This window comes from Botryllus schlosseri, chromosome 4 (assembly GCF_051294905.1).
Source record: "Botryllus schlosseri isolate E-star chromosome 4, Bs_hap1, whole genome shotgun sequence".
Taxonomy (NCBI): Eukaryota; Metazoa; Chordata; class Ascidiacea; order Stolidobranchia; family Styelidae; genus Botryllus; species Botryllus schlosseri.
Window position 1 is genome coordinate 14903970 of NC_137239.1, and position 25845 is coordinate 14929814.

A 25845-nucleotide genomic window follows, 5' to 3' on the forward strand; every position below is an offset into this window, starting at 1 on the left:
CTACCCAATTAGGCGTACAATTCAGTCTTTCTGGTAATGTGGCACCATCCTTATAAGCGGCAAGAATGTACATTAGGAAAGAAATGGAATTCCAGATCTAGTCCATATCCGTATTTGAGATATGTTAAAATTAATTTGAACTTGGACATTCAATTATTCTTGACTTTCAAGTTTTATAAGACTTTCAAATTAATTTAATACGTTACTTTGCTCCTTGGCCAATCTGATCACTATAATCAGTCATTTTAAATGTAGCAATTATATTTGAATATTTCAGGAGCTTTGGAAGTATTGAACGATGAAGTCATACCAGTATCGTACAGTGCAGTCGAGACATCACCGGAATATAGAAAATCAGCTGCGTTGGGACTCTTTTACAAAGTATGAAATCTAAATAGTATGGTACATTTGTATCCTGACACAGCATAATAATTGTTGTATTAGTCAATTGTATTGTGTTTTGTTTTCGATCGCATCATCAAACGCAGTATAGGAAAGACTCTAATGGTGTGACACTAGAATATAATGATATCAATTAGATATTTATCCTTTTTTCAGTTCTATCTGTATCTCTGCGACACGTTGCCTGCCAATGCTGTTTCGGCGATTGAGACATTGGAACGTCCTGTTACAAGCTCGACACGTACCTATGATTCGGATGCAAGCATGTTTCCTGTTACGGAGCCTATTCCAAAGTTGTCTGCTATCAAGCAGGTAAAATTATACCATATGAGTTTCATTGTGTTGTATTACTTTTCAAAATCATTTCACAATGTCCTCCTAGATTGCCGACATGATAGAGCGCGGCGCTGTTGTTCCAACAGAGTATCTATAAACCCTAAATCATTGGTACCACTAGTATTTTTATCTGCTCGAGTCAGACCGTGTACAATAGGAATGCAGGTGATCAATCTAATACAGGGGACACCAACCTTTCTGAAACCAAGAGCTATGTTGTGGTTACTGATTAATGTGACCGGTTACTAGTTAGAACAGATAACCCTTACCCACCGGAACTCTCACCAGCGTCTCCGGTATCAATTGCATTGCCGCACTATGCGCCAAAGCTCCAATCACAGCGTCAAATCTTGAGAATATTAACTAGATTCATGTTAAGCCTCCGCGTGGGCGAAGACGAGCAACGCCTGATTGAAAACTGTGTGCGTATGTTCAACTGCTGTTGATATGAAACACTTCTTCACTTCGACTTCCAAATATCTCATTTGAATATTTGCTATTGCATTATATATTCGCTACTGCGACCATGGGCGACTCATTTGATTCTCGCGGGCACCGCGTTGGAGACCCCTGATCTAATAATATCCACTTCGGCCTACTGGTATATAGATTTGATTTGTGGCATAACGGTGTCATCGATATTGTGGTACTATATCGATATTCTGATACTCGGGCATTCTTAGATGCTTTCATTTCCATTTTTATCCATTGTGTTAGTCTTTGGCCTGGTCTTTCTCTGTGCTTTTTTGTAAAGACGTCATCCGAACAGCAGATAAACCTCTGACAATTCGATAGGTACCTCTGCCGTAACTCGAACCAGTGCTTTCTCATGTCATTAGATTAATCACCCGTCATTCTGTAGATCAGTGTTTCCCAACCTTTTTGGATGTCGTAGCCGCAAGTAAACACTCGAAAATTTGAAGGTGGCTACAGCCAACCTCTGGATCTAATTGAAAAGCATGCGCATAGATTCTATATCGGTTATCTGGACATTGATAGACTCAGATTTGCGAGTGCTATACATTGTAATAAACTGAAAATGAATAACATTAATACAACATACTATTATGTTGTTATGTGATAGCTCTTCATGCATTCCATCACTTACTGCACAAGTATAGGGTGGATTTAAACGGTGAGTAATATTGAACTTATCCTAACTTATACTTGACTATGAGCCGTTATTTCAATGTTAGTCAAATTGCGCCGAAATTTATTCTTCACAGACACGATATATCAAGTTCTATGGCCAGCGGAACTCAAGATATATCCTTGTCTGACGGGTATTCATCCATGTATATGACACTAGTCTGCAAGAATTCTCTTTCCCGGTTTTCAGAAGCGACGTTGGACGGATTTAGACATAATTAATATCCCACATTTTAGCATTCATATACAGAAATTCACAATAACTATTTATATAGATCAGGGGTGGCCAACCTGCGGCCGCAGATGGAAATATGTGCGGCCGTCAAAACGTAATTCAATTAGTATGTGTTGGCGGCCGTCGACATGCAAATTGAATTTACGAATCAGCTCTCGAAATTTAGAAAGATTTTCATTTATCTCGAAAGTTTTTTCGCGCTACGCGCGATTCAATGCGACTTCAATATTTGATTTTAATTAGTGGCGCCCTTTGCAATCTGAGCTCCACAGTATAGATGCGAACAGCAGAGTAAATGATGCGCCCCATATAGATGTACAAACTTGGAATCGTGTGCTCCTCACGAAATAAAATTATGGTTCTGGTACATTTGGGCGATTCTAATATATTTCCACTATACCGATAATCCTGATGGGAGGTCAAGAGACAAACAGCATGCAAGAAAGCGACCAATAATAATCGGCCCACCCAAAGATGCATCATCATTTATAACTTGCTCTAAACTTTCGAAGACACCCCTTCCATCAACTCTTCCGGTGAATCTATTCACGTCGGCTAAGAGAGGATAAATGTTTGAAAGTAATATATGAAACTACCAATATAATAACGAGATTTATATGTGAATTTAAAAATTTTGCGTGCTTGGCGCTATAATGACCGCTCCCATCGCGTGACCACTCGAGATTTCAGACGGTATAGTTTGTTTGTGGTATTCATGGTGTTTGTCGACTACCATGGTCATTTACACCAGGGGACCATATAGTAAGCCGATATCAACAAATAGATTAGCCCGGAGTGGACATAGACAGTTTAACATGGGTATTGGGCGTCTAGCTAGTTCACTATGACTATGCCCTGGAGTGCGGCCGTGGGCTACATGATTAATCGAAATGCGGCCGTGAATAGTAAAAAGGTTGGCCACCCCTGATATAGATCATATCGATTCTCTCGGAAGTACAACTCGTGCTACATTAAAACACCCAAATTTGATCCTAAGTATTTGTTGCAATGCTATATCGAGGCAGAGAAAAATTGAAAATTCGAGTCTTGAGAAAATATTCGGTAAAATTGCGATTGAGTTATTGACTTTCGGCCAAATCTGCGTCTGTAATTTGTTGCTCCAGAGAAATGTGGTCCTTTGTCCACACTGGCCAGGATTGATTTTGGTTCAATATCAATTGTTTGACAGGCTTCAGGCGAGGCAAAATTCATCTCGGATTTTTCAAACCACACTGACGAACTGTTTGCCACCTACGTTATGGCCGAGTATGGAAATGCTGATATCGAAGATATCGATTTGTCTCGGGCTGAGAAGATGCCTGGATTTCACAGTGTGATCACTGGTAAGACATATGTTGTCGGAAAGTAGCAAATAAACTTTAAGATTTTGTTGTACACAAAGAGGTTTATCTACATGCACCACTTCTTCAATGGTGTTGCTTTCATCCTAGTCCGCATTCTACTTGGGCAGTTTCTAATGTAAGAAGACTTACTTTTCGATTTTCCAATTGATCCAGGTGGAAGGTATTAGTGAACACAGGGCTAGAAACCAATTACCTCTACTTTTTATTGGTGATCAAGTAAGATTTACCTATTGCACTGCTTGCTCCAGTGGTTTTTGTTTTTAGACTACTTAACAGTTTTTAAGGCAAAATTGCTTACTGCTTACCAGGGTTGTAACGACTCGAAGCATACTGCCACCAATTACGAGTTCAAGTATATCACCTTTTGATATCAACAGACAACATCCGCTTTATCAGCAAAGATTGACAATATTGTTGATATTGCATAGAATTCTGATATCATTCATACTCTAATAACGACATGTACCACATGAACAGAATATCATACAACTCCAATTAAGTATGTCAGCAATGATAGTTCGCTTATATATACGTTGTTACATTGCAGCTGCTGATTTACCACCAGAGATTCGAAACACACTGACTCGACCTCCAATGCAGCCACAGCCAATACTAGCTGATGGACATACGAACTTTGCGGGTGAACCGGTAGCCATTGTGCTAGCAGGTGAGAGGAACGGAGTTCATTTGGACAGTTGAAATGCAGCCTGCTATTTCCGTATTTTTGAAATGCCGCTATATTAATCTACATTACTCTATTTTCAACTGTTCAAGACAGTCCATGTACAGTACATTATACACTGTGATACATGATACACTATGTACTAAGGAGACGTGAAGATATCGATATGACTAAGCACTGTCTATTAACAAAAGTGCCACACCGGCTTACTGAAATTAATGATAGTGATCACTATTATATGTTGTTGGGATCAAGACACTAATGCCTTGTTACTAGTTTTTTCCAGTCACCGCAAATTTTGACTCCAGTCAGGTCATTTCAAATCTGTTCAGTCAAGAGTCAAGTTATGCAAGGTATTAAGAAAGTCATATATGGTGATTGTTTCTTCAGAATTGATCTTTAGGAGTCTAGATGGCTTGGTTTAAATGATTCTGTGATACCGAGTCTTCCGTATATACCTTGCTTATCAGTTTATCATATTTCTCCCAGTTATATTTGTGGTGCGCATATTTATTATTGATTTTTGAGAATCGGTCTGCGGTATAATTCCTTTGTCAAACTTTGTGCTTGAATCACTTCCAAAAATGTCATTGACACTTCGTCGCACGTAATCAGGATGTATTTCGTTATGGTACTGAAACTGTACTGCATTTCATCTTCAGACTCTGAACTCCATGCCTCTGAAATAGCCAAAGCCGTCGTGGTAACCTACAAGAATATCAGGCATGCTGTTTGCGATCTCGCCGAAGCAATTGACCGCGAAATGTTCTATGAAGAGGGCGATGACCTTGAACGAGGGGACACGGAAAAGGCTTACCATGACGCTAAATTTAAGGTATGTGTTTCGGAGTGTTATCTACCTAGCAAGCAATCGTATAACCGTCGGTGGTCGTGTTAATGGTAGAACATCGAAGGTTAAAAGCGTTATAATCCGGGTCCTGGTTGTGTTTGCATCCTGACAGCAGCCATTCATTGATAATTCTCATCTCATTGATTATTTATATGTCTTACCGGTTTAAGACTGACAACATGAAACAGAACAAATTCGAATATGCACACAGCACAGTTGCCTACAAACAGACTTCAAAATGCGTAATTGATTTGCGTTAACACTCCTCCTCCATTTCCGGCTGTCCACGTCTCTGATTACGTTCGTTATGAATCCCTATTACTGTTCACTATGATTTGAGTTCGGTACTAGAATCTGAATCAATCATTATTACGTTATTTTTTAGTACTGTAATTATAGTTTTCATACTTTTTGTTGAAACCTCGATCTGCCGTATCACAGCATCCCAGACATGCGGCACAAAGCTACTTGGATTCGACATTTGTGTGAAGTATTGATCTACTTGCAGATACTGTCTCAAAGCACAATGAAATTGGCATGGTCGAAAAATACCATATTATTTTTAATGTGGCGTATAACAGGCATTATTTTTTGTGGTTGCATAAAAGCTACATATTTTTAATTACCCTAACGTTCGTATTGTTATGATGTGATAATGAGCGACACTAAAGTATTGGACTCTACACGTACCAAGTACAAGAATTGAATCACTCAGGAACTCGATTTTACCCACCTCTATTAATCATGTTTATGTGCAAAATTACAAACCATGATCCAAGTTAAAAATTTCAAGTTCCCAATTTATGCCGTGGTGAAACTGAGATGGCATAATGATCAGTTTGGAAATCCCGTTTTAAAAACCTTTTTTCTTTTTGCCATTGCCTTCTTTTTCCGTGATATTAGAGATTCGCTGAAAGACAAGTGCCGATTTCGGCAGGTTACAGGACGAGCCAAGATCGGGGCGCAGTATCACTTCTACATGGAGCCGCAGGTCTCGAAAGCCATCCCTACTGAAGATGGATTTGAATTGAAGATGGCCACCCAGTGGCAGTACATGGTCCAGCAGAATTGCGCCTATATTTTGGGATATGACGTCAACAGGTGGGGGATCTGTTCAGGAATACGCTGGTCAGTGATCGCCACTAGTGAGACTGTAATATCCTTGTCGTTGTGCGAGTTCTTAACGCTAGTTTGTGTATGTTGGGGAGATTGTGCGTTTTGGCTAGTTTGTGTGTTTCGGGCTTGGCACAATGATTCATGTAGTCAAATCCAAGTTGAGTATAAATGGTAATGATTACCGTTGTGTAGTCGAATTTTTTAAGCAAAAAAATATGTGTATTCACACCAAGACTACTATTTATCAGCCAAAAATATAGTTCTAATACTATATTCCCACTATTTGAGCCTCGAAAGCTCGGTTGGCAGTAACATTGCGTTGAAAAACATATTGCACGAGCTTACGTATACTTGTGGCAGGGTTGTAACCAAGTCACAAGGTTCCGAGTGACAAGTCAATCTCACTTTTATAGTTTTGACTCGAGCCAAGACGAGTCATTTCAATTCACCACCGAGTCAAGTCCAAGTCACGGAGTAGAGTGTCGAGTCCGAGTCACAGTGTTTTGACTCGAGTCCGAGGCCAAGTCATTGTGTTGACTGTTCACTGTTCAGTTCCGAGTTAATGTCATGTGAAGACCACTTTTTAGAACTGTGCTCGGTGAATCTAATTTTCCTCACATTCAACAGTTTCTGGTAGCATTTTCAAGTACCAGTACTGATAGACGAAATAATAATAGTGTCATGAATTTACTACCATTCTTCGAAATTACAATGAAATACCTGTCTTGGTAGACCCCAGTTTCGAGTCATATGTCTTGGTCCGAGTCATGCGCAATGACCCAAGTACAAATTGACTCGAGTCGAGCCATTTTTCATTTTTAAGAAAATGACTCAAGTCAAATTGAGTCACCAGAAAATCGCGACTCGAGTCTGACACAAGTCTGACCCGAGTCGAGTCATGACTTCAGTCATTACAACCCTTACTTGTGGTACTGTGTTTCTGTCAAGTAATGGTCCACGCTTGGAAGAGTCACAAAGCGATACAAAATAGTGTTGGTTCTGAATTACAAAATTACCTTGCACGATGAGTAACTGTGATGATTTTCCTCATAGCCGCAAACAAGATTGATATTCAAATTTTTGATGTCATTATTACTGTTATAGCATCGTAATATGTCGTACCGGAATACACGAATTGGTATCGAATCTCTCAGGTATTCGATTATTCCTAACTCTTTTCTAGGACTGTTGCCATGAGCTGTTGCAGTGGTCCTAGTCTACCAGAATCATCCACTTCAGTTTACGATGTAGAACGTATGTTGGAAACATCAATGTAAAACCTGACCGAAATAACATAGAATAGTTACTATATCTAAGACCACAGCCAAATGAGAATAGAATGAATACATATGCAAAAACACGATGGGTGCAAGCCACGTCATCAGGCGAAAATGAGCAATGCATCATGGTAGAATGCAAGCAAAAAGCAAAAATGCATGATGGAATAAAATAACCCAGTAAATTTTATGACGGAGTCTGTGCGGCACAGAAAATTACAAGTCGTTCAAGTTGTATACAAGTCAAAAAACCAGTTATGTGGCTTCAGAAAGTATGATAGTACATGAAGTATTCCAGCCCATGAATTGAATTTTTATTGAATTGTTCAATGCGATCAACACTACTATTATTTTCATCTACTGTAGACACAAGACACGTCACTGTGTAATGAATGAATTTGAAGGTATCGAAACGACCATACGCGGTCAATCAATCTGAGATCAAAATCTAAAAAGAATCCTAAATTGGCAAGTTATTTAAGTATGGGATCTGCTTGACTACACAGAAAGATAGAAGTAGGTCATCAGTTTGCTTATTTGAGACACTGTTTGCCTTTCTAAGTAATTGCTAACAGTAGGACTAGTAGTAGTAATTAGTCTTTCCATTAAGAAGTATGGTTTTCAAGATACCTATATAGTAGGGATGGTGTGAACGTGTGGTTCACGTTCGCTTTCTGTGTGTGAACCTCAGAAATTTAGAGGTTCACGTTCACAAACGAACCTTGGTAGATTCTGCACTGTGAACCTTTTTCATATATTACAATTTTCACTTCATTATAACATCTTTGGTTAAAATTTATGGCATTTCAACTGCGGGCCACTCTATGCATGGCGCTGGCTTCCAAAAAATCAACACTAAACGAGCATGCACTTTGACAATCTCAAAAATTTTACTTGCTTTGTTACAAAAGTTTGCTCGAAATATCCAGCTTTCCGTTGATATTGATATTGTTGTCTGGTGTAAAAAATCTAGCAGGCTTACGGGTTCAATCTCGATTTCATATGTTTATTGTATAATAAAAATCAAATCCGTGCGATTGGGGTGTTGACTACTGCTGTATAACTTATTTATGGGGTAATATCGTTAGCAAGTATAGAAACCCGTTTTATACTCTGCTCAATAACAACGTCGCAATACTCAGACACCCAATATGTCTGGCCTAGATCGTTAAGGTGTAAGCTTATATTCCCTTGCAAGTCCTTGTCGAAATTGTTGACAAAGCGACGGAAGATATTGATTTTATGGGATTATTTTATCATTTGATTGCCCCGGTTGATACATTTTGCAATGTTTGAAACGTCAAAATGTACTTCAGCATTGCGGCATTATGTGGCCCAAGTCATCGCAAGGTATGGTGCTGTACATTAAATCATAGGCTATCACTTCACTGAAATGTAGGGTTGGAATTAGCAATATGACATCACGCGACGTCATGAGGTTCACGTTTACGTTCACACAGAACCTTTCAAAAAGGTTCGCGTTCACACGAACCTGAACCTTTCAGACGTTCACACCATCCATACTATTCGAGACGTTTTGATACATTTCTGTACCAATGTATCTGTAAAGCACATAACTTTAGTGATGATCTAAAAGCAATGGAGTTGCATGTACCAATAATAATACAAACATGTAGCGTGATTGCACCCTTACATGGTTTGAACATATTTTTAACAGGGTGAATTTGCGCACTGGCAGAGTTGGTGGGGCGTACGGAGGAAAAGGGACAGCCAGTTGGTTGTCAGGTGCCATACCAATTGTTTCAAGTTACATCACTGGTATGTTCCGAAACACTAATGACACTTATCATTGGTTGCTGTGTCAGTTTATAACCCAGTGTAACAACATACAAGTTATCAAGTTTTTTGTTGTTGTTGATGAATTGATAACTTTGAATGCCTCAATCAGCAAGTTCAGTGATTCCCAAAGTGGGCGACAGCGCCCCCTGGAGGTGTTAGCGAGTGTGAAGAGGCTGTTAAACAATGTTCCCTCTAATTTTCCACGAGTCCGCGCGCACTCACCAACTCCCTGGGACAACAGTGCGGAACGACTAAAAAAAGGTCATCTCATAACTTAGACTTTTCCGTGCGCGTCCCCTTAATACAGACGCCATTGTCTTGACCACACATAGACTTGCCTCAGCTAACGCATGAATAATGATTCTGACCGAAAGAATGTAGCCATATTTACAGATAAGATGTAATTAAGTACTAATTTGAAAATTTATCAGAGAGCCATATATGGTTTGTGAGATAAAGGTTCCCGACTCCTGATACAGACCATTCTTACATGCCCATACTACCCAAGTTTAACGTAGCTCAAACATGTATGGTACCTTGGATATATCTAGCCTGTCCAATTTGACCACTGCTACCGAAAATCTCATTATCCTTACCTCCACCTCAAGTGCAGTTTGTATGATATCTGCAATAGTCGGATGGTAAAATAGTATTTAGTGATGTAATAACGATCAATTCTATTTATTTAGGACGTCCGGTGCGATTTACCGCAACGTTGGAACAGTGTATGGAGACGTTTGGAAGACGATCCGAGTATATTATGGATTATAAAATAGGTAGATAATAAAAAATAGAATATTCCCCTATTGTATTTTCCATGTGTGAGTTGAAGCCTGATTTTGACTAGTGATATCCACTTGAAGAGTAACCGATACATTCAACATTGGACAAATGACATATACACATATATATGTTGTGTTTGTGTCGAATGATGTAACTTGCAGAGCATCCAATTTTCCCATTTTTCCAAACACCCACTTTCCCACACGTTTTCCAAGTGCGCTCAATCCACGAGAAGTACCAAATTGTTGGAACTCCATTACAAGTAGAAGAAATTCTGATGATTTCTACCTTATTACGAGTAGAAGTAGAAACTGTCAAGGCATTTGAACACTACTTCTCACGTATAAGTGGAAAACAATGTCTGTGACACACTCAAATAAGGAGGTTGAAGAAGATGAGTCATCACCGAGTTTTGCACTAATCAAGAATCAATTCACTGAACCGAAATAAAGTGCCCACGAATTTACCCAAACCAATACAATCGCTGATAAAGTGAAGGATGATTTGTGTCTAATCTGATAAAATCGTCCATATTGTTGGCCGTAGACTCTGATGATGTTTGATTCAGGTGTTGACAGTGATGGGCTCCTACAATCGATTGAAGTGGATTACTACGCCAATTGCGGTAGGTTTCTGACCCAAGCCGAGTACTGGAAAGGAGCTATTGCGAGATTTTCCGATAGTGGTGAGTGCATTGTTCTATGTTGCGCAAATATGTGGAGTTCTGCTTCACCGCATATCAGACCGTCTCTGGGTGTGTTCCTTACTCTAGTTAGGGGTTCTTAACCAGGGGGTAACTTCGGGGCGTATGGAGCACCTCATCAGGGGATACGAGATGGATTGTGGAATTAGGCCTATACGGTAACTAGAGCCTAAAATGATTTTGCAAACCATAGTGGAATATTTTCTGGTTCAAACATTTTCGTCGCTCTAGGTGCGATTTCATATGGATGGTATTTTTAATTCGAGTGGAGCTGCCATCACAAGTTGTGTTGAAAATGGAGAAATTTAATTGCAAGCTCAAGTGTTTCTATGTATATATGTGGCTATCCAATGGTGGGTCGTGAAAATTTTGCAGTGACTTGCCACTTTTTATCCATAACTTCGACTTAGAACATGCTTCCATAAAAACAGCACCTATCCACTCCTTCAAATCATATTTCCCTGCTCCAACACCCGAATGGTCAAAATCTCACGTACAGACTTCCCAACCATGCTTCATACCAAGCAATATATGTTCCCCTTACATCTCTCTCTCTATCTCTCTCTCCCTCTCTCATTTGACACAAGGCCAGCGTTACAGGGTTAACATCATGACAACGATGTTTTCATGATGAATAATTCAAAAATGCAGTTCTCTTGATGTGTGGGTTTCATTTTATGTACACTATTGATACTTATCATTCACTAAACACTGTCTTTTACTCTAGTGTGCCTAGTTCATAATCTACGATTGCACCCGTTGATTGTAAGATGTGGGACTAATAAAAAAAATCTGCATTCGAATCTCAAAATCTCTTTGAGCTAACTGGTAAAATGATCATGTCAAATCTTATTCCAGAATTTGTTCCGCTATTTGTAGGCACACCTTGTCTCTTTTCGTCACAGGATACTTTTGCCCGAACTGGAAATTGTCAGGGAAAAACGTCCGTACCAACATGCCTGGCACCGCTGCTTGTAGAGGTCCACAGTGAGTATTCATATACCTATGTACCTTTATTCGGTTATAGTGTTAGCATAGGCAATTGATAAGTTATGGGAATATTAGATTACACAATAACAGAAAATATATATAATTGCAATAGATTCATATTGAAAATCCGAATATTTTCGGCTGGCAATCCTCAGGAGTTTGAGGTGATAATCGTAGTAATCATCAGATTATATATTTTCATCCGATCAAGACATATAGGGTGGAGCCCAATTCCTCTGCTGAGCATCGATTCTCTACTCAGTAACGATTTCGTGACTCAACTAACGCCAAAAAGTATGCTCACACTCAAATACGTTCGGATCGACTCTCAAATTTAAGTTAGCGCTCCACGAGACTTGAGTGTCAATTCTTACGGTCGAACAGCCAGCTGTAGGCATTTTAGGCAGCACTCGGTGCAGGTTGGCCAAATATACCGGAGTACCGGTATGGTCGTATTCGATAATGAAATACTCTTATTGCGTTCTGCTAAACGAATGAAATCAGTGGCGCCTGTACCATTTCGATCACCCTGGATCACCGGTTCTAGAATACTGCCTTAGACCCTTTTCTTCTCTTTCCATTCGCCCATTTTTGAGTATATTCTTCAACGGGTCATTTTCTTGTCTTTTATGTCATCTCTAGAACACGGGGGAAAATTAGACTAGATAAACCTCTGACGCGGAATTAAACTTGGCCCCCTGCGCAGCTAGCATTGGATTTCACCACTACACTATCTCCCCCGTATCATCAGCTCAATGTTAAGCCAAGATTATTCAAATTTTCATGCCTGTCACGACATATTTAGTGAGGAAACTGTTGATATAGGCCTACAAAGTCCTTTCGAATCCTCTACTAGCTGTTGACGATTACCTCAGACGAGTGCCAGCTGAAAATATTTGAGGTTATATCAATGTGACTATATATTATTCAATTGTATATTGAAGCTCGGTACCTTCAAGAGTTTTTTCCAATGAGTGTCACAGCAACGTATAGCAGAATTCTCAATTGCATAATAATGTCTAATATATGTCTATATTGCTTTGCCGAATACATATTATTGAATGAAACATGATTTATAATAATAATTATGAATATAATAGATAAGATATTATCAAGGAGAAAATGTCTGTCATGTGAATTTTAATACAGTCATGTAATATTGTGTATAGAGGTATGATACATGATTATGAGTTATTATGATATCTCTCATGCGTCCAGGGCAACTCAATCGTCCATGTTTATGGAGATGGTTCTCGAGCATGTTGCAAAGGTCGTAAAGCAGGATCCAATGGTCATCAAGCAAAAAAATCTCTACAAATCTGGGCAAGTCGACCTTTCCGGAGCGACGTTGACAAATTTTAAGCTTCGGGACATATCACAAAGTATGCCTGTTTGTCACCGGCAAACACAGCCTACAACACAGCAACACATGATATAATCAACTTTCTATCACAGCACTTCTTACAAATGCCGGTGCTGCAGCGAGACAAAAGGAAGTGGACACTTTCAATAAGGAAAATAAATTCAAAAAGAAAGGACTCGGCTTTGCGCCGATCAAGGTTGTGTAAGTTTCCCAATCGGTTAGCTTTTGAAAACATGACAAGGCGTTTGTAGTTTTAGGTTGCATTTCAAAGTATATGAGGCTTTATCCATAGCACCCATTTAATCTGGTTCTATTGGGAATTGAATTTTAACAGAAATTCGTTTTCGTAGCGGGTTGTAATCGACTGGGTACATGTAGATCACTATACCATTTGTTGAATATAGGATTTCAGACAGTTTCTGTGATTGTCTCACTTTTCCAATGGTTTCCTAAAATCTATTTAGAATCGCATGGGACAGCTTTTGCTTCGGCTCTCAAGTCAGCATTTTTGCCTCCGATGGGACTGTGATTTTAACAACCGGTGCTGTTGATGTCGGACAAGGCGTCAGTACAAAAGTAAGAACATTGCTGCTTCGATTGCTTTGAGTCTTTAACCTCTTGGTGGCGGCACCCGCTTTTAAGTCGGATTTTAACTTTGCCACTGCATATTTATCGTTCTAGTGAGCGTAGACGGTTGGGATTTGTTGCAAAGGGTAGATATGTGTAATCACTCGGGAAAGCAATCACCGTATCGACCACAAACTCTCTTGAACTTCGTTGTAATTGTATCTAATGTTGATGGCTTGCGGCGAAATCGCGTGTCACACGTCAGTGTTGAATTGAGTGAGGTATGTATCATTGTTACGTAACAAATACACAATAATTCCACAAAATATGCCCCTCAATATGCACCAAGTTTTTACGTAATCACTCGCGAACACAGCTAGGTAATTCTTCCAGTGAAGGCTTGATGTAAAGCTGAGATTCTGCAGTTGTCACAGCATCAGTAGTACTGAGTTCCGACGCCGCCTAGCCCTATCGGAACCACAGGCGCGAGAGTGAGAGAAATTCATTTTTCCAAAAACAGAAGTTGTTTTGCGGAATGATTACGGAACTAAATCGAGATTTTACAACCGATTGGATGGCGTAGTCAGTAAGTGCTATATCCCAGCTTTCGTGAGGTTCGTCAGATGGCGAGTTCGGACCCCATTAAGTAGCCTTTTTCTGCGTTGAAGTTTTCGAGTTTTTTGTTTCATTCCCGCTGCCGCTGCCAAGAGGTTAAGGGTCATTTGGTTTGTGAACTGCCTTTGTATATAAAGATAACCCCACCATTTGGACGTTTCCCATTTTGGATAGCATGTTTCTGACATTATCTCTCTAATGCATTCATGAATATGGCCACACATAGTCCATAAAACCCTATTCCTAAGGGTGGGGGCCAAAAATATAGATCAAATAAAAGATCTGGGGATTTTGCACGTTGCTGGATTTTCTGCGGACCAGAAAGGTAGATTAGTAAGATTCTGTCAGAACCGACTGAGTATAGACTGCTGCTTCTTAATCCTGGTCGCCACCAGGATCAAAGTCTGGATTAAGGTACAAAAGCATATAAATTTGGCGAGGTTTGTAATAGTTATAACATTGTAGATTGAAATTGCTTATCTGAGGTTCATTATAAAGGTAGTGAATACTGCATGTTGGTGATATTTTGTTACCGGTACTCAATTGTGCTTCTCCTTATTGACTGATGATCATGTTATTACAGAATGTTTAATGATAATTGCATACAAACTATGTAATAAACGAATTCAGCCGTTCTCTTGCATTGGAAACAATCAACCAAGCCGTGAAATGCCACATCACCAAACATGGCAAAAAACAGAACAGCAATTGAAGGTTGCTTCAAAACAAGAGAAAGTGTCAAAACTGAAAATGACAGAAGGCCTTCGGAACATTCAATTGGAAGAGTGACTGAAGTTATGGTATCTGACCCGGTAACGGTGATATTTATTTCAAGGTAAGTTTGTAGACATTAATTATATCCATAATATGGCGCATATCAGTAAATTAATGGTTATAGCTGTCATACCAGCACAGGTTCTGCCACTTGAACATCATTTTGAAAGTGATTCCACTGTATTGTCTATAGTTACTGCAGAAAATCAATCATGTAAGTTATTTTGCGAGAGAGTAATGAGAACTTGTTCGATACATTGACCACATCGAGAAGTGTTCCCCATGATGATGATCGGTTCATGTCAGAGGCAACTCCTCTCGTTATTTTCATCACTACTTTTTGCTAACATATCAATTGTAAAAGTGTAGATATATATTATATCGAATTCTCACCCGGTGGTGTATTAAAGGGAATGCATTCACGATATCAAACGTTCTTGTCATACATTCAGCGATTTTATAATGAGATTCTTTGTTAGTTGTCAAATGATCAGTATTTTCCACCATCACTAGCAAATATGCATGTGCAATTGTGCATTGTACATGTGTAAACATACGTATAGCCTCAAATCCTTCTGAAACATTCACATTTTTTCAGAAACAAGCTACATGGAATCGCAGTCAACATACGTGACAAAGACAAGTGATCTGCCACCTGGTATGTAGCTTATACTCATTTGAATTTCAAGTCGAGTTGATATTTCAGAATATACAATCTTGCAGTTTAGGGGAGTTTGGCAAACTTTTGCTAACGAGAGAGTTGGAATTGGTGTTTGACTGCTCGAAAGATTGCTGATTACCAGTGCAATGCACATAGTTACAATCCTGTAACAATTGATATAAGATGGTATACAATGGAGCCTGATCGATTATATCGCTTTGCCGATAATATAGACTCGATATCACTCTTTGAAAGAATCGTTGTTATCGGCCATTGGAAATGAATATGTATGGGCAGTTTTCGTGAGGTCACAGCATGGTCATAGGAAGTCCATAAACTATACTCTTTGACCACTAGACTGAGAATATTGATATATTTCACATATATTACACTTTACAGGTGTGCTGATACAGCCTTTCTAGTTTATTTTCTGTCCAAGTATAGCATTGGCTGTAAAGCTGTTCAAATAGATGCCCTGAAGTTTTTCAAATGCGCATTTTAAGGTATTCCACACAATTTGAATATAGGCTATAGTCGTTATCGGTGAAGGAGTTGGATATTGGTTTTATCGGTATCGTCCCAAAACTCCAATATCAGTCGGGCTCTAGTATATAAATACAATACAATGAAAACCACCAATTCTGCACTTTGTGATGAGCTGGTTGCGGAATACAAGTTTTTAATGACTAGAGACTGACCAATTATTGGTTCACGGCTCATATCGAATGGATACCCCACTTGGAAACAGATATTGATATCATCCATTAGAGGAAAAAATATCAGCCAACAAGACCAGGAGAATTTCCAAATGATTTCTTTTGTGATTGGCTTCTTAATACAAGTTTTAGTTTAATCATAGGTTACTACATCATCGCAGAGTCACTATGAACTTCTTTTAATTCAGAAAAACAATGAGCTGAGAATTGAACTGATGGTGTGCAAGATTGAGGAGCTCAAAGAAAGAAAAGACATGAGAGACGAAGAAAGATATTTCAGAAAGCAAGAATTCAAAATGCGTATTGAAGAACATGCGATAAAAATGGAAAAATATAGATTAGACCTTGGACAATTGAGGAATTAGTGACATCTGTAATGCAATATTTCTTTGTTCAATTATTTCATTGTGCCTTCCTGTCAAGTTATGTAAATAGCCGAATACGCATTTTCTGAAAAGCAACATTTCTTATAATATTTCATTGTGCCTGCCTGACAAGTGTTCCTCACCTTACAGGCAATGTTCCCTCTAATTTTCGACAAGTTTGCGCACACTCAGCAACTCACTACGCAGACCCTTGGACAACAGTGTGTCAATGTCTGTAAAAAAAGTCATCACTTCGAATTTTTTGGTGCGCAACTTGGATTTTCTGTGCGCAGAGACCATGTCAGCACTGCGCATTTGCGTACGTGAGTAGCTTAGAGGGAACATTGCTTATAGGTATTATCGACGGTGCAAATTTTTTGAAATGCAACATTTCTTTATAATATTTCATTGTGCCTGCCTGCCAAGTGTTCCTCGCCTTATAGGTATTGTCGACGGTGCAAACATTTCGGTACATTTTTTCAATTCATATTTGTCAATTTGATTAGAAGTAATGGGACACCTGCTCTTTGTTTATTATCTACAGTGCAATTGTAGTTGAATCTTTCATTCCACGAAGTCATGCACATTTCATTCTCTTTATTATTTTTACACCAGCACGGTTTACTGTGTTCGTTAAAATTTTAAAATAAACATAATTAGTAGAAATATGTGTTGATGTTATTTTCAAGATCGGCTATTGCGTCAGTGTATCCAACTTCAGATGTTATATCCGTAGCTTCCCCGGGAGCAACTGCAATATCAGGAACTGGCTCATTGGTTTTTGTAGCAAAATTGTGCAAACATATTGTTGCAATGATTGCCGGGATGGTGTTTTCGATTTGCATTCGCATAGGATTTGGAAACGCTGTTTGAGGACGCCAAAGCATTGCTTGATCAGCACGCGTGTCTTTAAGTGCATATAGCTGTATTTTTTTTCTTGTGCAGCCTGTGGATTTGTTAATGGAGTCATCAGGTACATTTTTAGAGCATAGAGCCTCTGTCTCCCAGCAAAGTCCCATTGTATTTTTTCTGGCCGAGCTCGTATTTTAATCTGGAGTTTACAAAAGTTCTTGAGTCATGAGTACTCCCTGGCCACCTCACGACAGCATTAGTCACAACCGGCATTCTCTTGGCATTGCAGTCCATTTGACAGTTCAAAGAAAAATATCCTTTCCTGCAACATTTCTCTATTCTCTGACAATGCCCAAGAAATGCAGTGGATAATTCGGCGTGCAGTTGTCCGGGTTACACCAATCAAGTCAGCATCTCTTTGTTGAAAATGATCGTAGCAAAAAATCGGAGAGCACAGAGTAATTACATCATGGGGTGCAAAGCTTGACACCGTACTTCCAACCATGGGCTGTCTTTAATCATCTCCAATAGAATTACCGTAGCTCCCTTCTAGAATCTGTAGCGGTCAACGAATTCATTTTCTGGGTATTTTAAAAATAAGTCCGATATGTCTGCCAAGTAATGCCTGGGCACAACAATTGTATTCTCGTCATCCGAACTGCCATCTACGATGTCCAAATTATCCATACTACAGACAGTAATAACAACAGTACCGGTTTGCAATGCCGTCTTTAGAACTTATAACTGTGAATAAACTACAGAGTGATATGCATTAAAGCTGCAAAGTGGCGTCAAATCAATTTCATAAGTCTACCTAGGAAACGACGGCATTCATAGCATATGACCAAAATCGACGACGTTTCCAATCAGCATTGCCAAAGCAATATTTACTGCGAAGTCGATGGGTTGACATGGCAACCTTCCACGGATGACTACATTTTGCGTCATTTTGACGCAATAGCGTCCTACATCCTGGATTTGTAGATCTACTAACTTCGCACGAACATCCAATGTTTTGGCGTGCGGATCATCTACTTCTAAATCGGGAGATCTTGGAACTCGCAGATGAAGCGAAAATCCAGGATGTTTTTACTCAGCTTTTTGGCCTCCGCCCTAAGTGTCTATTAGGTCATCGGTTGAGTGCAAGGGTGAGATTAGGTTACTGGTTAGCGTTGGGGGTGAGGTTAGGTTGGGAAGTTGAATTTGATTGGGTGAGGTTGTTGATTGTTCGGTGAGCGTTTTTGTAGTTATGTTATGTACCAAATAAATTCTCTCTTTCTCGCTTTTTAAGAAACTGTTCGAGAGAAATGGGAAAATAGCATTCAGAATTTATTTAATTCCTGGTCCCCTGATGTTGATAGATACTACTTTAGGTTTGAAGTTTATATTGTGTTGTGGGCTAGGGTTTGGGCGAGATTAGTTTAGGGTTGAGGGTAGGGTAGTTTGGGTTACGTTGTTTAATTGTTCTGTGAATGTTCTGGTACTTAATGCTGAAGCCAAATATATTGCATGTCCGTCGTTCTATTGGAAACTTTGAAGTAAAAATGAAAATCAAGCACTTGAAAGAACGTCATTTATGGCCTTCCGCAGTTAATGAACGCTAATTTAGCAAATTGTTAACCTGGTCTTCGTACAGCAATTTAACCGCTTGAAACTGGCTTCCGTGTCGCTCATGATTATTACAGTGAAGCATAGGGTACAGTTGGGATTCAATTACTGCTGATCACTGAAATTTCGCTTGGGAATTTTTTCAGCTTATTCAAGTTGCAGCACACATCCTCGGCATACCGATGGATTTGATCAGGGTTTCTGAAACGACAAATATCATGGCGCCGAACAGTGGCCCTTCTGCCGGCAGCATTACTTCTGAGATGTGCGCCAAGGTACCCATATTATTTCATTGTTTTCTTTTAATGACAAAATGACGTAGGCCTTGTCATCTTGGTCACCAACGGGGTCAATTTTGCCTGTAATGTAGCTGATATTTTTGCTTCCTTGCTATGAGTCAAGGAATGCTGATTTCCTTTTTAGAATTGATACAAATTCAACAACTTCAAGACTGAAATCCTTTGCATCTACTTGCTAGGTACTTGCTCAAGCCTGATAGCAAGCCTACTTGACTAACATCTCTTATCCCATTCTCTCCTTTTAAATTCGTTCTTATGTATGGATACTGTTTCTCATTGGGTCTGTTGTGCATGCAGCATATATTCAATATGTTTGCAGGCCAATGTATTTGTACGCCAAGCTGTAACTGTAACTGATTGACTTCAGCAAGACATTTGAACTTCTTCCTTGCTTTTTGTTGTGTTACTATTCCTGTGGTGTCTTGGATTGATGAAAATTGTTACTATAATGACTCTGAAATATTATCCTGTTTCAGGGCGTGCTGGAATGTTGCAAAATGATGAAAACCCGTATCGACGCCGCAACAGAGAAGCTTCAACTCTCCAGTGACATTAGTTGGAAAGAGAAAGTGGAAAAGTGTTTTTACGAAGGTGTAGATCTGACAGCCCACTATTGGTAAGTGATGGCTGTGTCAACTCTTATTACCACCACACAGTACGAAGAGGTGTTTTGTAGTTTCAGAGAGGCATTTCTATTCAAATAGCAAGCTGCACCATAAATTTCTACTTACTTGCAAGTTGATATATTGATTCCCAAGACACATCAAAGTTAGTTGAACAAGAAGGATAAAATGAAAGTTCTGAAACGTACCGGGGTAATTAGTGGGGCGATGACTTTTGACAAGGCAAAAAAAGTGAAATTTTTGTCAAAATTGTAGCATTAGATCAATAAATGGTCCAAATAGTTTAGGAAGTCAAAAATTCTTTGGCACACTGCATTTCGTTGGTGTCGTAGAGGTTACGCTGTCGGTGAACTTTTCATTTGACATCTTACACCTTGTAGCCTACTTCACAGGCTTACTGTTGTAGATGGCCCATTGTCTAGTCATTGTGAATCATAAATTATCGATTACAACAAATAAGTTGACAAGGCATGATGATCAGCACACCTAAAGTGAGTAAAATTTTTAGTAGGTCTGAAATTTTTTCAAGCTCACTCCGATATCTCACTGAATCTAAAACTTGACAGCGTAGTGGACATTGGGTAATATACCATAGTGATTCTCAACGTTTGGATCGTGAGATGATAAAAAAACACAGAATTCTGGTCTAAAAAGCTTGATGTAGACAACATTGTCCACATGAAGCAACAGGTATGTTACTGACACTCATGCAGTATACTCCAAACTTCAATGCTGCTACCAAACAACTGCTTCTGTTGAACGTTTTACTTCATTCTTGACAAGCTAGTCCGTAAGGACTTCAGTTTCAACCAAAAATTTAGAAAAGTGCAAGAAAATGACTACAATTGAAACATTTTGTGCAGCAATGCCTAATTTAAATACTTGATTGCAAAATTTTGTCAAAGTTAATTTGTTTACGGTCAAAATATGTAAATATTTTCCTTTTTTTGAGCAAAATCTTTCGTTTTTAGGTCAACAAATAATCGCCCCAGAAATTAGGTTCAAAAGTAATATTGGTTCAGGAGTTGCATGCTTTTATCAGGTATACGCGGTTACTTTCCGAATTGCAAGATATATATTCTCGAGTGAAATAAAATGAAATTGCAAATAGGTGCGATCTCCTGATATATTCAGTTACTGCGATGCAAGGGCTATTTTGCACAGTTTTTATGACAATGCAACACATAAAAGTGATATAAAAGTGTATCCACTTTTCAAAATCTACTTGAGTATCCCAAAATATTACATATACATCGTTACTGACCGCCTGTGGTGAATTACAAATCTCAACATAGTGTGAAGTCGGCTATTTAATTTTCATTTACACAAAATTTTGGTGTTGTTTTCCAGGGTTTATCCAACTGAAAGTGTTGCCAAGCGTTACAGTGTTTGCGGGGCAGCACTGTCGGAAGTGGAAATGGATATATTGACTGGAGAATATGCTCTGAAGAGAGTCGATATGATCTACGATTGCGGGAAAAGGTTTGCTTATTTATTTAGTCGATAGCGTGCGTCCAATTTTAACCGAGTTATCTTATCTGTGAATATTTACAAAATGCTCGGAATTAGTCTTCGTGGGATTTTCCAATGGTAACACACTTCTAGTTCCGGATAAATATGTCCAGGATTATCTACATGAAGTAGTGAACTTCCTGCAATGATATCTTCCACCACTGGGGACACTTATCTCCATTAAATCATTTAAGATAAATTTGTGATAATGCTAAACCTCGTACCCCACGGATGTCACACATACGGCCAACAAGCCACATCTGGCCTGCCAAACGATTTCTTCCGACCCGTGAAGCGTGAAGTCAGAGTAGAGATCTTCAACAATTGTTGAGATTTTTAGTGATACATAGTTTCAAAATAATCCTTCAAGACACCATTTATGTCGAGCAAGGCTTCGCCATATTTTAACCATCCGACAGTGGCATCGAAGGTATCACTCTAGTCATCAATACAAACAAGTCACTGACATTGACACACAATTCCAAAAAGGTAAAAAAGTGCATACTGAGTCAGAAAAATGGACCTAAAAAAACGCCGAGGCGAAACCGTTATATGCTCGTTATATGGGAAATATAACTTTTTTTTCAAATATTTGTGGTCGCACTACTGTATCACTTCTGACTCAAATGTACCCGGCTTCCAGAGAAACCTGAATCGCGATTAATAATAATGAAGCAAATTCCAACATCCTCGTTTACAGTTGTTAGATTAGAGCCCTTATGATCCGTAATATAATGTAATATACTATTGTGGATAAAGGCTTGATATTAAAGTACTCAAGTGAAATACTTGGGCATCCATTTTGAGGTAACATTTTTGAACTATTTGACTACAGTATTTGCTGTGTGTTGAAAGCTCCTGTGCTTTTTGATCAATAGGGGTTAGCACATCACATTTTCCAATGTTGGTTGTACCTTATATTTGCATCCTGTGATTATGTATATCAACCATGTGTATTAATATTGTTTTCTTGCTGTTGCGTATCTACAGCGTCAATCCTGAAATTGATGTGGGGCAAGCAGAAGGGGCCTTCATGTTTGGCGTGGGATACTACACAACTGAAAAGTTGATATTCAATCCAGAAAATGGGCAATTGTTGACGCACAATACATGGGAGTACAAACCCCCGGCCAGCAAGGTGAGTCTGCGCTGGCAGTTTTTTTCAATTAATTCCCATTTTCTGCTAACTAATATGTTGGTATCCTTGTGAAGAATTGCACATAAATTCATGGTTCACGGATCACAAAGAATCCTGTTTAATTAGCAAGCAAGGGATGCGATAAGTCATGCGAATGTACTCACACAAAAACCATGTATATTTTGTCATGTCATGTCTAATGCCTCGCATTGACTGGCATTTGTGTTGTAAAAGGCTGACACACATGAATAAGTGCAGCCAAATATTCTGGTGAAGGAGGCTGCAGTTACCAAAGTATTAGAAAAATTTAGATCTCATTTGACGAACGGCCCTATATATATATATATGTCAAAAAAATAATGATTAACCTCTAGATTACGATCGACGTGCACCGCTGTTATTGATGTTGTGAAACACACATAGTGTATTGGGGATTCAGGTGGTCCCGAGCTTATGGCTGAATTTATCATCGGATTAGAGGATAATTTTTTTATTGCAGTATTCGGGATGCTTTGAAGACATTGACTCTTGACTAGGGTACGCGAATCCGAGTAGAGTATTGAGATTCGATTTTTCCAAGAACCAAAAACATAGGCTACACTTTATACCAATAGCAATATATTTTCAACAATATTTCTGTCGTTGGAGTCTCAGTGAACCGTACCTTAGCATTGAAAAATGGTAATATATTTCTTCTGGCCGCAATGAAGTTTCCAAACTTTCAAGTCATTGTCACGGTCATAGGTTGAGCTCGAAAGTGGTTGCAGGTACATGACTTATTTGCATATGGCACATAGCCTGCGAAACCTAACACTATTGCCCTACCTCGCCCAGACATTGCTTCATTGATCATTTGCTACCATCGTTTATTTTTTCTTTTTCCTTTCCCTTTTTTACAATCAGTATCTACAGCCAGACTGTATAGAGACAAGTGTACCTGTTTGATGTGGGTGTGATCAGACTGGTTAACCTTCAACGTCGTATCAATAATTCCTATCTGATACCGAATACTGTGCATGCATATTTTCCGTGCCACCATCATTGCCGCCTGTTTGTTATGTATTTTGGTTGGTTGAAAAAATAAAGACTCTCTCTCTCACTCTCACTTGTGATTCCTGTTTCTCTATTGCAGGATATTCCAACAGAATGGAACATCACCTTCCTGAAAAACGAAGAGGAGGAAAATACTAGTCTCAGCTCCAAAGCGGTCGGAGAACCTCCGTTGCTTCTCTCATCGTCGGTGGTATTTGCAATAAAGCGTTGTGTCGAGAGCTTCAGGAATGACGGCACCTATTTTGCCATAGGTTGGTCGCTTTCCACCGCTGTGGTGGTCCCATACTGATTTATTTTTAAACTTATTCGCTATTATATATACATTTAAACTTACTCGCTATCATATACATAGTCGAGACGATCCAATATCAATCATATCATTATGAATTGTTACCAGCTCTAAACTTTACGAGATTGCAATGTAATGAAAAGATAAGAAGGAGTCACAACGAGTCAATCAATCACTCACATACACACACACACACGGATAATATTAAAATAACCTTTTACCAACGCGAAATAACAAAATGCTTCACAAACTGTAGCCTACATTGTGATTCCTTGCGGCTGTGGAAATTCACCATTGAAACTAATGGAAGGTTATCCCAAATTGATTCTCTCCTTGACTAAATGTGAGATGTAAAAAGTGGGAAATCCCACTGTAAAAGATGTTGAAATGGAAGTGTGGGTTTCTGAATGCAACCATCCGTGTCAATAGTGTGCACATGGATAAAAAGGTATTTGCATACCTGGTAAAATAAAGAAATATATTTTTCTGTCTTTGAGACCTTGTGAGTTGATACAGTATCTAATATATTGACATGATACTGATAAAACAACTTAACCTAGTAGTTTTGGTCTATCTGATAGTGCATTACTTTGAAATTTATTCGAGTAACAAACTCCTTCTCAGGTCTCGGGGGTTTATCTAGATTTTTATCCCTGGCTCGAGTACTTACAAAAACACTAGAACATAACTGATTGCGCCTGAATTCTTCGGCAACCCATCTGATATATGTATATATGAATCAGATAAATAAACTCTTCGACAAAAGGCTAGTGACATTGAACTAATATCAGGTACTGCAATGTCCCTCTTATCACTACTGCTCACTGCACTTTTTGAAGAACTGTGGCAGTGCAAATTATCTGACATGTATTCCGCTTCATTTTCAGACATGCCCGCCAGCGTGGATAACGTGCAGCAACTCTGCAAAGTCAAGATTTCGGATTACAAAATTTAGATTCTAACACACAATTTTTTCCCATCACACTATATCTATCAATCATGAATATATGTTCCTACTAACTTCTAACCTGTATCCTCCTGTTGATCATTAGTCTTTTAGCCGTTGGTCCATTCTGTTTCCGAAATAATAAGTTACTGGTCATATCGCAGAACTAGTGCCTCGTTTCTGTTAATGAGCGGGCTTTGATAGACTGAAATCTCATAGGAATGACTCCTGAGCATGTGTGAGTCATATCAATCAGCTTGAATTGGTAGCACGCTACATATCTAGTATGTGGATTGTAGAGAATGTAGTAAAGGATGGATGTTAATGAAAACTACTTGTCTCAGGCAATCGCTGCATTCGACTTGGGAACAGTCTTGAAATGCCTATGAAATCGAAACATACTCTGGCCATTTAAATGCGGTGTTATGATACTATAGCGCAGTGTTGGGATGACTCGAGTCCCCTTTTTCGTATGACTTGACTTGACTCGAGTCAAAATGTGCAATGACTTGAAATAACTCGTAACTCGAAGGTAGTGACTTGATCCCAACACTGCTATAGTGTGACATTCCTTCAGCAAGTGTACAAATCCGTTCTTTGTCATTGAAAATTTATGTCTCCTAATATTCATACCTTTCATGCCTCTGGTGATGTGCAAGATGTTTCTTGAATGTAGTGTAGAAATATAAGTTTTGTTGTCGTCTCATCTTCGATTACTGTAGCAGGCCTGTGCGGTGTACGCATAACAGAGGGTAGCCGAAGAGTAGCCACCTCAGT

At 39.0% G+C, this 25845-nt stretch overlaps 1 protein-coding gene and 1 long non-coding RNA gene across 2 annotated transcripts in view; both read left to right on the forward strand.

Annotated features, from left to right (window-relative positions):
• LOC145438178 (xanthine dehydrogenase-like) overlaps positions 1-25774 on the forward strand; it is a 47227-nt gene extending 21453 nt beyond the window's left edge. Inside the window, exons 12-30 of the mRNA XM_080315539.1 lie at positions 278-381; positions 559-714; positions 3312-3465; positions 4034-4153; positions 4831-5003; positions 5956-6119; positions 9090-9190; positions 9901-9987; positions 10563-10679; positions 11603-11684; positions 12906-13069; positions 13143-13251; positions 13515-13626; positions 19355-19483; positions 19984-20123; positions 21481-21612; positions 22633-22780; positions 23913-24084; positions 25010-25774. Coding sequence (XP_080171665.1) covers positions 278-381; positions 559-714; positions 3312-3465; positions 4034-4153; positions 4831-5003; positions 5956-6119; positions 9090-9190; positions 9901-9987; positions 10563-10679; positions 11603-11684; positions 12906-13069; positions 13143-13251; positions 13515-13626; positions 19355-19483; positions 19984-20123; positions 21481-21612; positions 22633-22780; positions 23913-24084; positions 25010-25077 — 2432 coding nt within the window. The 3' untranslated portion in view covers positions 25078-25774. The remainder of the gene's footprint in view (positions 1-277; positions 382-558; positions 715-3311; positions 3466-4033; positions 4154-4830; positions 5004-5955; positions 6120-9089; positions 9191-9900; positions 9988-10562; positions 10680-11602; positions 11685-12905; positions 13070-13142; positions 13252-13514; positions 13627-19354; positions 19484-19983; positions 20124-21480; positions 21613-22632; positions 22781-23912; positions 24085-25009) is intronic.
• Positions 13658-18930, forward strand: LOC145438221 (uncharacterized). Its single transcript, XR_013914883.1, has 3 exons — positions 13658-15067; positions 15605-15664; positions 16572-18930. It is a non-coding gene; the product is annotated as an uncharacterized LOC145438221 (long non-coding RNA).
• Positions 25775-25845: the final 71 nt, after the last annotated feature.